This window comes from Coregonus lavaretus, assembly GCF_964263955.1.
Source record: "Coregonus lavaretus genome assembly, chromosome: 40".
Lineage (NCBI taxonomy): Eukaryota > Metazoa > Chordata > Actinopteri > Salmoniformes > Salmonidae > Coregonus > Coregonus lavaretus.
Genome location: NC_140027.1, coordinates 7,956,622 through 7,969,725, shown reverse-complemented (window position 1 = coordinate 7,969,725; position 13,104 = coordinate 7,956,622). Strand labels below are relative to the sequence as shown.

The 13,104-nt window shown below is 43.9% G+C and overlaps 1 protein-coding gene across 1 annotated transcript in view; it reads right to left on the bottom strand.

Annotated features, from left to right (window-relative positions):
* LOC311113660 (nucleosome-remodeling factor subunit BPTF-like) overlaps positions 1–12,094 on the bottom strand; it is a 48,537-nt gene extending 36,443 nt beyond the window's left edge. Inside the window, exons 1-3 of the mRNA XM_084156936.1 lie at positions 11,390–12,094; positions 7,776–8,598; positions 1,973–2,193 (exon numbers count right to left, since the gene is read on the bottom strand). Coding sequence (XP_084013062.1) covers positions 1,973–2,193; positions 7,776–8,598; positions 11,390–11,909 — 1,564 coding nt within the window. The 5' untranslated portion in view covers positions 11,910–12,094. The remainder of the gene's footprint in view (positions 1–1,972; positions 2,194–7,775; positions 8,599–11,389) is intronic.
* Between the last annotated feature and the right edge of the window lie 1,010 nt (positions 12,095–13,104).

The following is a 13,104-nucleotide window of genomic DNA, read 5'->3' as shown; positions in this document are numbered from 1 at the left end:
CTCTTTGGCATCAACTCAACTCGCCGTGTTTGGAGGAGGAGGAATACTGCCTATGACCCCAAGAACACCATCCCCACCGTCAAACATGGAGGTGGAAACTTCACCGCATCAAAGGGACGATGGACAGGGCCATGTACCGTCAACTCTTGGGTGAGAACCTCCTTCCCTCAGCCAGGGCATTGAAAATGGGTCGTGGATGGGTATTCCAGCATGACAATGACCCAAAACACACGGCCAAGGCAACAAAGGAGTGGCTCAAGAAGAAGCACATTAACATCCTGGAGTGGCCTAGCCAGTCTCCAGACCTTAATCCCATAGAAAATCTGTGGAGGGAGCTGAAGGTTTGAGTTGCCAAACGTCAGCCTCGAAACTTTAATGACTTGGAGAAGACCTGCAAAGAGGAGTGGAACAAAATCCCTCCTGAGATGTGTGCAAACCTGGTGGCCAACTACAAGAAACGTCTGACCTCTGATTGCCAACAAGGGTTTTGCCACCAAGTACTAAGTCATGTTTTGCAGAGGGGTCAAATACTTATTTCCCTCATTAAAATGCAAATCAATTTATAACATTTTTGACATGCTTTTTTCCCCTCACTGTATGGACTACTCGATCTAAAGCCTTTCATGATGTGCATATCCCTCCACACATATGCAAACGTGCAGACACACATACACATACGCACACAAAATGCTAATGTATACAACTTGCATGAGTCATAACTGCAAAACCCATACACTCACCCAATACCATGGATCTAAAATAAGTGTGTGTGTGTGTGTGTGTGTGTGTGTGTGTGTGTGTGTGTGTGTGTGTGTGTGTGTGTTGCCGCGCTGATCAGCACCCTCACGTTACCAACTCAGAGGCAGACAACATTGAGAGGTTCAGCCATGGGCAGGATGCAAATCAGCAACCTTGTTAGAACCAACCGAACAGAGAAAATTATACCGATGATGAATATCACACACACCAAGAGACAGAGAGTAGTTGCGTCCCAAAAGGCACCCTATGGGCCCTGGTCAGATGTAGTGCACTACATATGGAATAGGGTGCCATTTTGGGACACAGGCAGAGTAAGTGTTTGCTCATCACTTAACACCATTCATTCATCATAGGGGAGGAACTGAAGGGTAAATAGAGTAGTAGGCTATTAGCTCTCTCCAAACCACTGAGCATTGTCAAGAGGCAAAACCAATGACTGATGGAAATGACAGCAAAATTGTTACAAATCAAAATCATCTCTTTGAATTGGGACAATCTACTCCATTGAGGCTGGCATTGCAGTAATTGAGCTCCTTTCCCTCATAGACAGGCAACAGCCAAAACAACCAATCATTGACTTGAAGTACCCCCTCTATTCTCTGTATAGAGCACTTCTTTTGACCAGAGTCCTAAGGGGCCTGGTCAAAAGTAGTGCACTACATAGGTAATAGGGTGCAATTTGGGACATGACCAAACTGCCTTATTTGACGAAAAAGCCTAAACCTACTTTCTAATGTAAAAACAAATACATAACAGCTTTACCCTACTGAAATGTGCTCAAAATTCACCGGGGTCTCAATAGATTCAATGTAAAGCTTTCACCCTTCCAATGACGGTAACACAATGATAAACTTCAAAGGAAGCAATAGGATGTGTGCTATGGGGCATTTATAAGTTAGTTATCTAACAGCGTACAGAGAGCTGCATTCAATAGGCAAGTTGTCAGTGTGTAATACCGGTAGTTTAATAGTAAATAACTATGCAAACAAATGCTCAAATCTCCTTCTGAAATGACTGTAAATGACAATACCAGTCCTAGAATAAAATAAGAAAACAAATCCCAAATCCTGTGTGTGCACCCTAGGCCTCGTTCAATAGGCAAATGTTGCAGAAATGTAATGAGAGATTTCTATTCTACCTTATGCAACATGTCAGATAGATATAGGTTATGTAGAACAAACATGCCCTATCTGAACGTGTCCACATCTCTTACCGTTTGCGGCGGTGAGGAAGCACTTGTTGGCACCGCGGGCCTTGTTGGTGAGCTCCTCGGTGATGTCCATGTGCGTGTGCACCTCGTCCCTGATCTCCTCCAGCGTGGCGTACAGGTGGGCCTCCCAGTAGCCCTTGTCCAGGCAGTCGATCAGCTCAGCCAGCTGTACCTTGGTGCTATAGTACCAGATGGTCTTGTCCTCCTGCTCGCCGTCCTCCTCACTGGGGTGGAGGGAAGGAGCGAGAGAGGGATGGAGGTGGTGGAGAGAAAAAGAGGAGGGGAGAGAGAGATAATAGGGAGATGGAGGGGACAGGGTAGGAGAGAAAGAGGATGGAGAAAGAGAGAGATCGAGGTCTTTGATTAATTGATGCCATCATCAAATGAAGAGCAGTAGAATGAAGAACATTTTTACCACAGAGACCTTCTACTGTACATTGTAAGGACATAGTAGTAACAACTATTTAATACAAGTTTCTTCTTTCAGTGTCTTCTATGGTGCCAGTTTTCCTTAAAGGGCAATTCCGCCACTTTTCAAACTCATATTCATCATCTCCAGCACCATACCGGTGTCTAGATATGTGAAAACGGCACGTTTCTATGATCTGTGGTTACAAAGATAAGAAGAAAGGTTCCAAAAAAATGCTTCTCTGTGACATCACAGGGTAGGATTAAAAGTAAGAAAAACAGCGATTTTCAAAATCTGCAACGAGTTTCTAGCCAGAGGGAGGGTATTTTATTGCTCCACGTCACCGTGAATGTCACAGTGTTTGAAAATCGTTTGATTATGTCATCAGGTAGAACGTAGAAATGCGCCGTTGTCACATACACTGTATGTAGACATTGGTATTGTGCTGGAGATAATGAAAATGAGGTTGAAAAGTGGTGGAATTGCCCTTTAAGTTAACATTGACTTAGCTGCAATCATGGAAAACACTGATAAAACACTGTTGTGGTCCTCTGTAGCTCAGCTGGTAGAGCACGGCGCTTGTAACGCTAAGGTAGTGGGTTCGATCCCCGGGACCACCCATACACAAAAAAAAAAAATGTATGCACGCATGACTGTAAGTCGCTTTGGATAAAAGCGTCTGCTAAATGGCATATTATTATTATTATTATTATTAGTATATGGAAAACATTTACATTTTACATTTTAGTCATTTAGCAGACGCTCTTATCCAGAGCGACTTACAGTTAGTGAATACATATATATATTTTTTATATATATATATATATATATATATATATATATATATATATATATATATATATATATATATATTTTTTTATACTGGCCCCCCGTGGGAATTGAACCCACAACCCTGGCGTTGCAAACGCCATGCTCTATCAACTAAGCTACATCCCTGCCGGCCATTCCCTCCCCTACCCTGGACGACGCTGGGCCAATTGTGCGCCGCCCATGAGTCTCCCGGTCGCGGCCGGCTGCGACAGAGCCTGGATACGAACCAGGATCTCTAGTGGCACAGTTAGCACTGCGATGCGGCGCCTTAGACCACTGCGCCACTCAACATGATTATATGGAAATTAAAGTTGTAAAACCTTTGCACACACTAGGCATGCATGAGACATAGACAAAATGACACATTTGACAGCTTTGTGCACAGCAGGGTCGAGGCCTGGGTCTCAATAGCCTTTGGCTGTATTCCAACAGTCTAGTCAGCATCCTCTCAGGATGCAACCACCCACTCGAGACACACACACACATTCTCTCTCTCTCTCTCCCTCTCTCGCTCTCTCCATGGGGATAGTGAAAATCGATTACACTGCACCCGGTGAAGGACACTATCTTGAGTGGCAGCGGTAATGAGACAGTGAAGGCTACCTCCGAATCCCTCTGTTCAGGTGTGTTTGTGTGTGCGTGGGTGTGTGTGACACTCTCCTCTCAGGTTAAAGGAGTCTGCTACCACACCATCTGTGACTAGTGCTTAATAGCTGGCTTATATGCTATCGCTTACTAATATGTGTGTTTACATTGTCATTATCCTTGAAACAAGTGAGGCATTGGCCTTTCTATACCTTACCAGAGAAGCTAAACAAGTGATGTAAGTCGCTCTGGATAAAATCGTCTGCTAAATGACTAAAATGTAAATGTAAACGTTTTAATAAAATCATTAAAAGAGTGCCATCTGTCATGTAAAAAAAGCTCACAGTTTGAACATGATCACAGGACAATTGCTCGCGCTTCTGCTTCAATTTTGATTCCGGGTTATCAGTGTTTCTTAGCTGGATAACGTCAGTGCCTGATTGAAATTGACACTGTACACATGAATAAATAAGTAATGATCACTTGCTGGCTGGCTAGCTAGCTAGTGTCGGGTAAATTTAGGAACAGGTTGGAACGGCAAGAGTTAGCATAGCGATTGCTGCATTAGCAGCCAGCCTGTTAGCTAGTTGTGAATAATCCTGTGTAGATGGATGCGTTCGTGCGGATGTCTCTCGGCTCACCCTTGAATCAGCTAGCTAGCATAATAAGCTGTCAGCTGGTCGACATGCCTTCTTCTCAGATGTGTGCAGTTTTAGCTTGCTTGTATAGCTAAATGAACTAATGTAAAAGCTAGTTTTTAGCCAACGTATAAACAACTCATCTAGCTTGCTAGCTAGCTAGTTGGCTAACTAATGCTTATTTCATTAATGCAATGTTAGCTAAGCTAATAGAATGATCCTAGCTAGCTAGCCAGCTACATTTGTCAGTGGGAGATTTATTTGCTAAAATGGAGACACCTTTGAGGCTTGTAGCCAGCTAATAGCTATACCTCCTGAAGCCCTACACAAGGCAGGATGGCTGGTCAGGTAAAGATCATCTTTGCATCTACCAACTGGCAGTTCATTTAATACATGTCAACATATTTTGTGGTACTAGTCCTAACATGTACTTTATGGTTGTGTCAGAGCAATGTACATTATGTCATTGTCCACTGGATTAAAAACCCAAGACATCTCAAAGACCAGGCAAGAAAGTTAGATCTAAATGCTTTGTAAAGCCAGTCCTAAAATCGCTCACTCCGCCAGTCCTAAATTGCTCCATCCCCCATGGCCCTAACCCCTCGATGTTTGCAGATCTGTAGGGTCTGGGCAGGCAGGCTATAACCAGTGCAATGACGGATCTCACACCTTACAGATCTGTAGAAACAAATGGTTAGGGCCAAGGGGAGGGGTAGGGAGTGATTTGGGACCTGACGCAAGCGTTCCTGAGACTTTGCCAATCACACGGAGTTACTGGATGCTAGCCCACCACCTCAAGCTCAACATTGACAAGAGAAGCTGCTCTTCCTCCCTGGAAAGGCCTGCGCCAAGACCTCTGTCACAGTTAACAACTCCATTGTGTCCCTTTACCAGACTGTCTAAAACTCCTTCACACTCTCCACTGGCTCCCATCAGCAGTGTGCATCAAATTCAAGTCCCTGTTGCTTGCCTATAGGGTAGCAAGGGGAATCGATCCTCCCCAATCTTAGTCAGCACTGCCAAACTTGTTCTTCTTCATATTGCCATTATACACGTAACATGTCTCATAGAAGTTGCATGTCTTCTCCCCAAAAATGTTTTTATCCTGTAGCTGACCTAAGAGCACTGTTGGAGGTGCGACAGGCTGAGATACCCAGACGGTAAACACCAATCTGTATCATTTGTAAATAATGTTTAGATCAGTGTTTCTTAACCCTGTTCCTGGGGACCCCAAGGGGTGCACATTCTTGTTTTTGCCTTAGCACTACACACCTGATTGAAATCATCAAAGCTTGATGAATTGATCCTTTGAATCAGCTGTGTAGTGCAAGACCAAAAACTAAAATGTCCCAAGGACAAGGTAAAGGGTCAACCATAGTAGTATGTCACCCCTGGAGCAAATAAGGGTTAAGTGCCTTGCTCAAGGGCACAGACAGATTTTCACCTTGACACCAGTTACTGGCCCTCTAACCACTAGACTACCTAAGGAACACTGGTTTAGATAAAAGTGTAAAATATATGCCCCACATTCTTTCTCCAAAGGACCTTTCTATAGAATGACCAGGGTAGCCATTAGCAGTTGCCTTCAACACTCATCATTTCCTTCAAAAGGACACAGTTTAGACACTATACTCAGTTTAGTATCTCAGTCTTCGTTTCACATTGTGATGACAACTGTTTTCACATTTTCCTCCTAGTGTCAGGACAGCAAACATTTCCCACAACAGCATCCTTTCAAAGACTGAGAAGGTGTCAGTAGGGCAAGGATATTATAGACCCTCCTAGACAACAGCCCAAGGTGAGACAACAGCCCTTGCCCATCATCCCATCCCATAACCCTGTGTTTCCCAAACTGTTCCTCCAAAGCCCCTAGCAAATGCATATTTTTGTCCTATCACACCTGATCCAACTAATCAATTGCTTGAGAAGGGATGTCCAAGGGTATATAACGTTACAGAATATTCAGATGTAAATCTATTGTCTAGAACTGACCATTTTCTGCCAGGTAGAATATTAAATTGTAATAACTATTTATTACACTGAACAAAGATACAAACGCAACAATTTCAAAGATTTTACTGAGTTACAGTTCCATAAGGAAATCAGTCAATTGAAAGGCCCTATTGATTGTAGGGCAGATAGAACTGTCAAAGGGATTCCTCACTGGGCAGTTGAAAGGCCCTAATCTATGGATTTCACATGACTGGGAATACAGATATGCATCTGTTGGTCACAGATAACTTTTTTAAAAGGTAGGGGCGTGGATCAGAAAACCAGTCAGTATCTGGTGTGACCACCACTCTACAATGGCTGTGCGAAGTTGATGGATATTGGTGGGAACTGGAACACACTGACGTACGCGTCGATCCAGAGCATCCCAAACATGCTCAATGGGTGACGTCTGGTGAGTATGCAGGCCATGGAAGAATTGGGACATTTTCAGCTTCCAGGAATTGTGTACAGATCCTTGCGACATGGGGCTGTGCATTATCATGCTGAAACATACACACTATCTGCCATTTGCCCTGTACAGTTGAAACCTGGGAAATAAATCACCTACATGTAAAGTGTTGGTCTCATGCTTAATGAGTTGAAATAAAAGATCCCAGACATTTTCCATACGCACAAAAAGCGTATTTCTCTCAAATGTTGTATACAAATGTGTTTACATCCCTGTTAGTGAGCATTTCTCTTTTGCCAAGATAATCCATCCACCTTACAGGTGTGGAATATCAAGAAGCTGATTAATCAGCATGATCATTACACAGGTGCACCTTGTGCTGGGGACAAGAATAGGCCACTAAAATGTGCAGTTGTGTCACACACCACAATGCCACAGATGTCTCCAGTTTTGAGGGAGTGTGCAATTGGCATGCTGACTGCAGGAATATCCCCCAGAGCTGTTGCCAGATAATTTAATGTTCATTTCTCTACCCTAAGCCACTGCCAACGTCATTTTAGAGAATTTGGCAGTACGTCCAACCGTCCTCACAACCGCAGACCACGTGTAACCATGCCAGCCCAGGACCTCCACATCTGGCTTCTTCACCTGCGGGATCGTCTGAGACCAGTCACCCAGACAGCTGATGAAACTGAGGAGTATTTCTGTCTGTAATAAAGGCCTTTTGTGGGGGAAAAATCATTATGATTGGCTGAACAAATTATACTGAACAAAAATATAAATGCAACAGGCAGGGGCGCAGCCATGGGTGGGCCTGGCAGGGCATAGGCCCACCCACTGGGGAGCCAGGCCCACCCATGGCTGCGCCCCTGCCTGTTGCATTTATATTTTTGTTCAGTATAATTTTGGAGTGAGAATGTTGGTTTGTTGTTGTCTACTTACACCACGATGCGGCGGTCCAGGAACCAGTACTTGCGGCGGTGGCGGTCATAGCCGATTGGCAGCTGGCGGATGTATGGCCGGCTCTTCTGCGCCTCTGTCACACAGTCCACCACGCCGGGCACCTTGTGCGCCACGCACACCTCACACTGCCACTCGTCCTCGGGTACCTCCACCAGCGGCGGCTTCACGCACTCCAGGTGGTAGACGGCCGAGCACGTCTCGCAGCAGAGGAGGTCCCCGAGCCGGTGGCACACCCTGCAGTGGTCGTCGTACGCCACCACCCCCTCTGACATCAACTCTTCTCTAGCCAGGTTGGTGGCCAGGAACTGGTCCACGAGGAATTGAAGGACCTTAATTTTGCTCTCGAGGGGCTCGTAAGGGTACTCCTCACTCTCCAGTAAAGGGAGCACCTGGCGGTACTCTGGGTCGCTCTCGCAGTAGGCGCGCACCATCTCGGGCCAGGTCATGCCGTCGATGAAGTAGAGCGTGGAGTTGACACTGTCCTTGAGGTCGGCAGGACCGAACGTGGTGTTGGACGTGTCCTCCTCGCGCAGGATGGCCTTGAGCAGGGCAGTGTGGGTCTCAGCCAGCAGGGTGCACTGCTCCTGGCCCGCCAGCGCTGCGCAGAAGTCCTCGAAGCGGAACGGCGAGAGGCGCAGGACCGAGCCGAAGTTGCGCAGCACCTCATAGACGGCTGAGATGTTGAGGAGCTGATTGGCCGGCACCAGCAGGTCCTCCGAGGACTTGGGCAGCTCCAGGGGGGGCACCTCCTTGGCCTCGAAGATGGGCGAGCGGGGCCGTTGCGGGCGTCTGCCCCTCCGACCTGAGACAGAGAGGGATGGAGAGAGAGGGAAATAAATTATGTAAAGAATTAAAATCAATCAAGAGACATAAAACGGGGTCAGGAAAAAAATTGTCCTAGACTCTGAGAAACACCACAATATCAAAGTACAAAGACAAAGCTAGAAACATACTGAATGAGCCAAACCAGGCAGCACAATTTCCATCAACCATAATGGCTGTCGATGTTTCTGTCAAACAGGCAGGGGCTCTTATTCAACACATTTGAGTGTGCAACCATTTTGTTACTGTTTACTGATAACAGCTCTGTGAATGTGTGCATTACTTTCGTTGTATCAAATTTCAAGTATAGCCTATTGGTTATAAATCGACATATTTTTTACCCTTCCATAAATCCCATGGTCCAAAAGGCTTCTTAACAGCTTCTACCCCCAAGCCATAAGACTCCTGAACAGGTAATCATGGCTACCCGGACTATTTGCATTGTCTCCACCACCCCACCCCCTCTTTTACGCTGCTGCTACTCTGTTTATTATCTACGCATAGTCACTTTAACTCTACCCACATGTACATATTACCTCAATTACCTTAACTAACCGGTGCCCCGCACATTGACTCTGTACCGGCACCCCTGTATATAGCCTCCCTACTGTTATTTTATTTTACTGCTGCTCTTTAATTATTTTTGACTTATCTATTTTTTACGTAACACTTTTTTTTCTTAGAACCGCATTGTTGGTTAAGGGCTTTTAAGTAAGCATTTCAATGTAAGGTCTACACCTGTTGTATTCGGTGCATGTGGCAAATAACATTTGATTTGATGGTGTATATAAAGTCTGAATCTCTTCTATAAACAGTATTTCTCCCTTTGGAAAGAGAACTTTTGATTTACTAAATACATGTTTTTTTTAATCAAGTTTTTAAAATGTAAATAAGCCAACCTAGCACCTGGTACTCGAGTATTCACTGTGCAGTGGAGAATTCGGCCTTCCTTCACTCACTCTACCCTGGGCCAAAGTAGGGGTGCTGATCTAGAGTCAGCTCCCTCTGTCCATGTAATCTTATTCATTGTGATCTAACAGGCTAAACTGATCCTAGATCAGTACGTTTTATGAATATGGGCCCTGATCATGTTCAGAATTTGAAACATAAAGCCAGGGATCCACACCCTCTGATATCAGCTGGAGTAGGTAGGTATAACATATTGTAGTTTTAAATTAGATTTCAAACATTAGCCTGGGTGTAGGCATAGATGAGGTGACATTAAAAACGACCAACAAGCACCTCTCCCCTGAGCGTCCGCCCCCAGTGCGGGCTCTGTGTACAAAAACCTCTGCCTTCATTCCTCCTGACCCTATGCACAGTCTCGTTGTATGTGTAAGCATGTATTTGTGACTCACTGTGATAAAATGAGTGTGTGTGTGATTATAGGTCATATGAAAAGGCACATAAACCACAATTCAGCCATATTCACATGGTAAGCGGGCCTATTTGGGGTAGGAGGTTATTTGTGTAATCAGTCACTGGGGTGCAATGGAGAGATAGAATTATGATTCAAGAAATACCATGTGGTCTAGGCTGTACACTTCTGTGCTTATGAGATGTGGGGAAAGTTATAAAACACATTCACATACAAACATTTTAGGATGAATACCATATCAATAAATCTATAACTTTATGGAAATATAATTCTGCATTGCATTATGAATCAGCAGATCCATTCCAAGTCTACAGGAACATGTGGAATTTTGATATTTTGAAGATTCTAGTCACCACCATATGAGATCAGAAAATGTAGAATAATTTATACTAATCTTAGGCATAATCCTGAAAAATACAAAATGGTTGCTTAATATTCCATAAATGGCTTGAAAATTGACTACACGAAGTCCAAACTACATGAATGACATTAATGTCACTTTCACTAATGTTTTGACATCATGCAACAACAAAACGACTGACTTTCCAGTTCAACAATTATACAATTCTATAATTTCAAAGAAGGTTGCCTTTGCTCTTGCTTGTTTACATAGATAGGCTTTGCTATGGTTACCGTACAATTTAGTACGTGATATTATAATGAGTTCAGGCTGCAACAGGTGAAATTAGAGCGCCTCTTTTCAAAACAAAGACCGCGCGATGATGTACTGTCAAGCTGATTTAAACACAATCTCACGAAATATATCTCAACACCTGATGTTCTGAAGGAAAAAGAATGGGGGTAAATTACAACTAGTTGATTAAACTGACTATTTATTGTTTACATCTACTACAGTAATTGTATAACAGTATATTCATGCGATGCAAGGCAACGCGACAAAGTATCAAAACCGCACGAGCAGTTCTAAAACAAATGGAACAAATCGTATCGTGATATTTTGTAGCCAAATAGTGCAGCATGGCATGCTTGTTGACGCATGTATGTTAAGGGACATTTCTAAATGAATGAATGAAAAGTAGCTAAATGTTTCTCTGGAACTAACGCCTGGGCAAATAATATTTTACATGCAAAATTGTGCAATTACGCAAACGTCAATTTCACTTGCATTACAATAATCCCCATCGTCAAATGCGTGATCATTTTTGCCGAAAGTTACTGATTTTTCATAATAGAAAACATGCGAGGCGACAGTAGTGTTCACTGTGCAGGAACTAGCAAACGATCACCAGAGCTCCTAAACAAAGGCCTGTTTATGAGTGCAATCTCCATTTTGAACAATGCAGCTTGCTTCCCAAATGTGCTAAATAAAAACTGTGGCACTTTGGCGTGTATTTGGAAAATGCTTCTAAATTGCATTTGCAAGCCGACTTACCTGGAGTGCTGCCGTGCGTGCTATCATGGCTCCGAAAGCTGCTCTCCGTACAGTAGCTACCATCATCCTCATCTGGTAATTCTTCCAGAAAATCGGACTCATTGTCCACGGCCTCCTCTTCGTAGTCTGAGGAGGGATTCTCGTGTAAAAGTTCGTCTTCCTCCGACCTCAAACTAATATTATCCTCTTCCTCGTCGCTATTGTCATCGTAGACCACCTTGCACAGTGGCCGTCTCCCCCTGCTGCCGCGACCACCTCTCGAACCCCTGCCTCTTCCTCTGCCCCGCGATGTCGTCGTTGCTCCAACTTTCCTCCGGCCCCTGGACGAATGGTAGTTTTCTCTCCGATTAATTTCTGTATCGCCGGTATCCACCACCGTACCTCGTCCGCGGCCACGTCCTCGTCCCCTTCCCCTACCACGGCTACCTCTCCCTCTCCCTCTCGAACCACGAACTGGCCCAGGGGAAACCTCCTGCATCTCCGCTGCCTGTTTGGGAGGCCTTCCTCTTCTCCCTCGCATTGTAGTAGATGTATTATTTTTAATTTCAATTTTAGCGCGCGACTGGTCCACGCAAACCCGAGAACACGGGCACCCTCGGAAACACTAACCAACGTTGCAATAGGCTCAATTAGCCCCACCAAGCCCCGGGCTCAATTTTTAGTAGAAAGTTCAAATAGAATGGCCGGCGTCCCGCTTTAGGTCGCCTGCAGTCGCCATTTTTCTTCGGATCTCTCCCTCCACTGAAAACAGACAGCAGGCCCTGTATGGAGGTCACGTGACTACTATTCTACAGTAGACGCATTTAGTTCATAAAATTAGTTATCCATGCAAACGTGATGCCCTCACGATTGTTTATTTACGTTCACTTGTCATGCTAATTCATACAAATCAAGAAAATATCGATTTATTACAATGTAACAGCGTTGTCAATTTGCAGCTGACGTCGTCATTCTAGCCAGAATATAAACAAGCGTACGTAGTCGGACACAGGGAAGATCAGAATCATGAAACCAAATTGTTGTTAAGTCAGTTTCAGAGTTACAGCAAATATGATCACATATTAGGCAGAAGTTCACTATATGTCAACATTTAAATCATGTAGCCATTGGTAGTTGATTTGTTGTTATTATCAAAGAGACTCCATTTGTAATTTTGCTAATGCAGAGTGAGTTATTCAATAAGCTTATTTTAATGGCAAAAAAGACTCATAAAATATTGTGTATTGCATTGGATAATTGTATGCATTTATAAAAATAGGATAGGAAATTATTTTTTTCTTCAAACATTGTGTTTACTTATTGATGCACACAGTGGATATTATGAAAGGCGTCATTCTACATTCTGGACCAGAACGAAGAACATCAGAACAGTTCCATCACCATGGAATGATGGTGACAAATTTGACATTTTACATTTTAGTCATTTAGCAGACGCTCTTATCCAGAGCGACTTACAGTTAGAGCGACTTACAGTTACAGTTAGTGAGTACATACATTTTTTCATAACCTACCAATGTAGCAGTTGTGGTGCTACATTGTTTCTTTTTTTCTATTTTTTGTGCCGTTTACTAAATCCCTCTCTTATGATAGGGTCTAGCAACATTATGTTTAATTACAGTCTATGGTTTATGCTCTCAAATGTAGCCTATTTAGATCAGGCCTACTATGTCTAGTGTACTGGTGCATGCTCTCTGTAGTTTGTCTTTGCCAAGGCT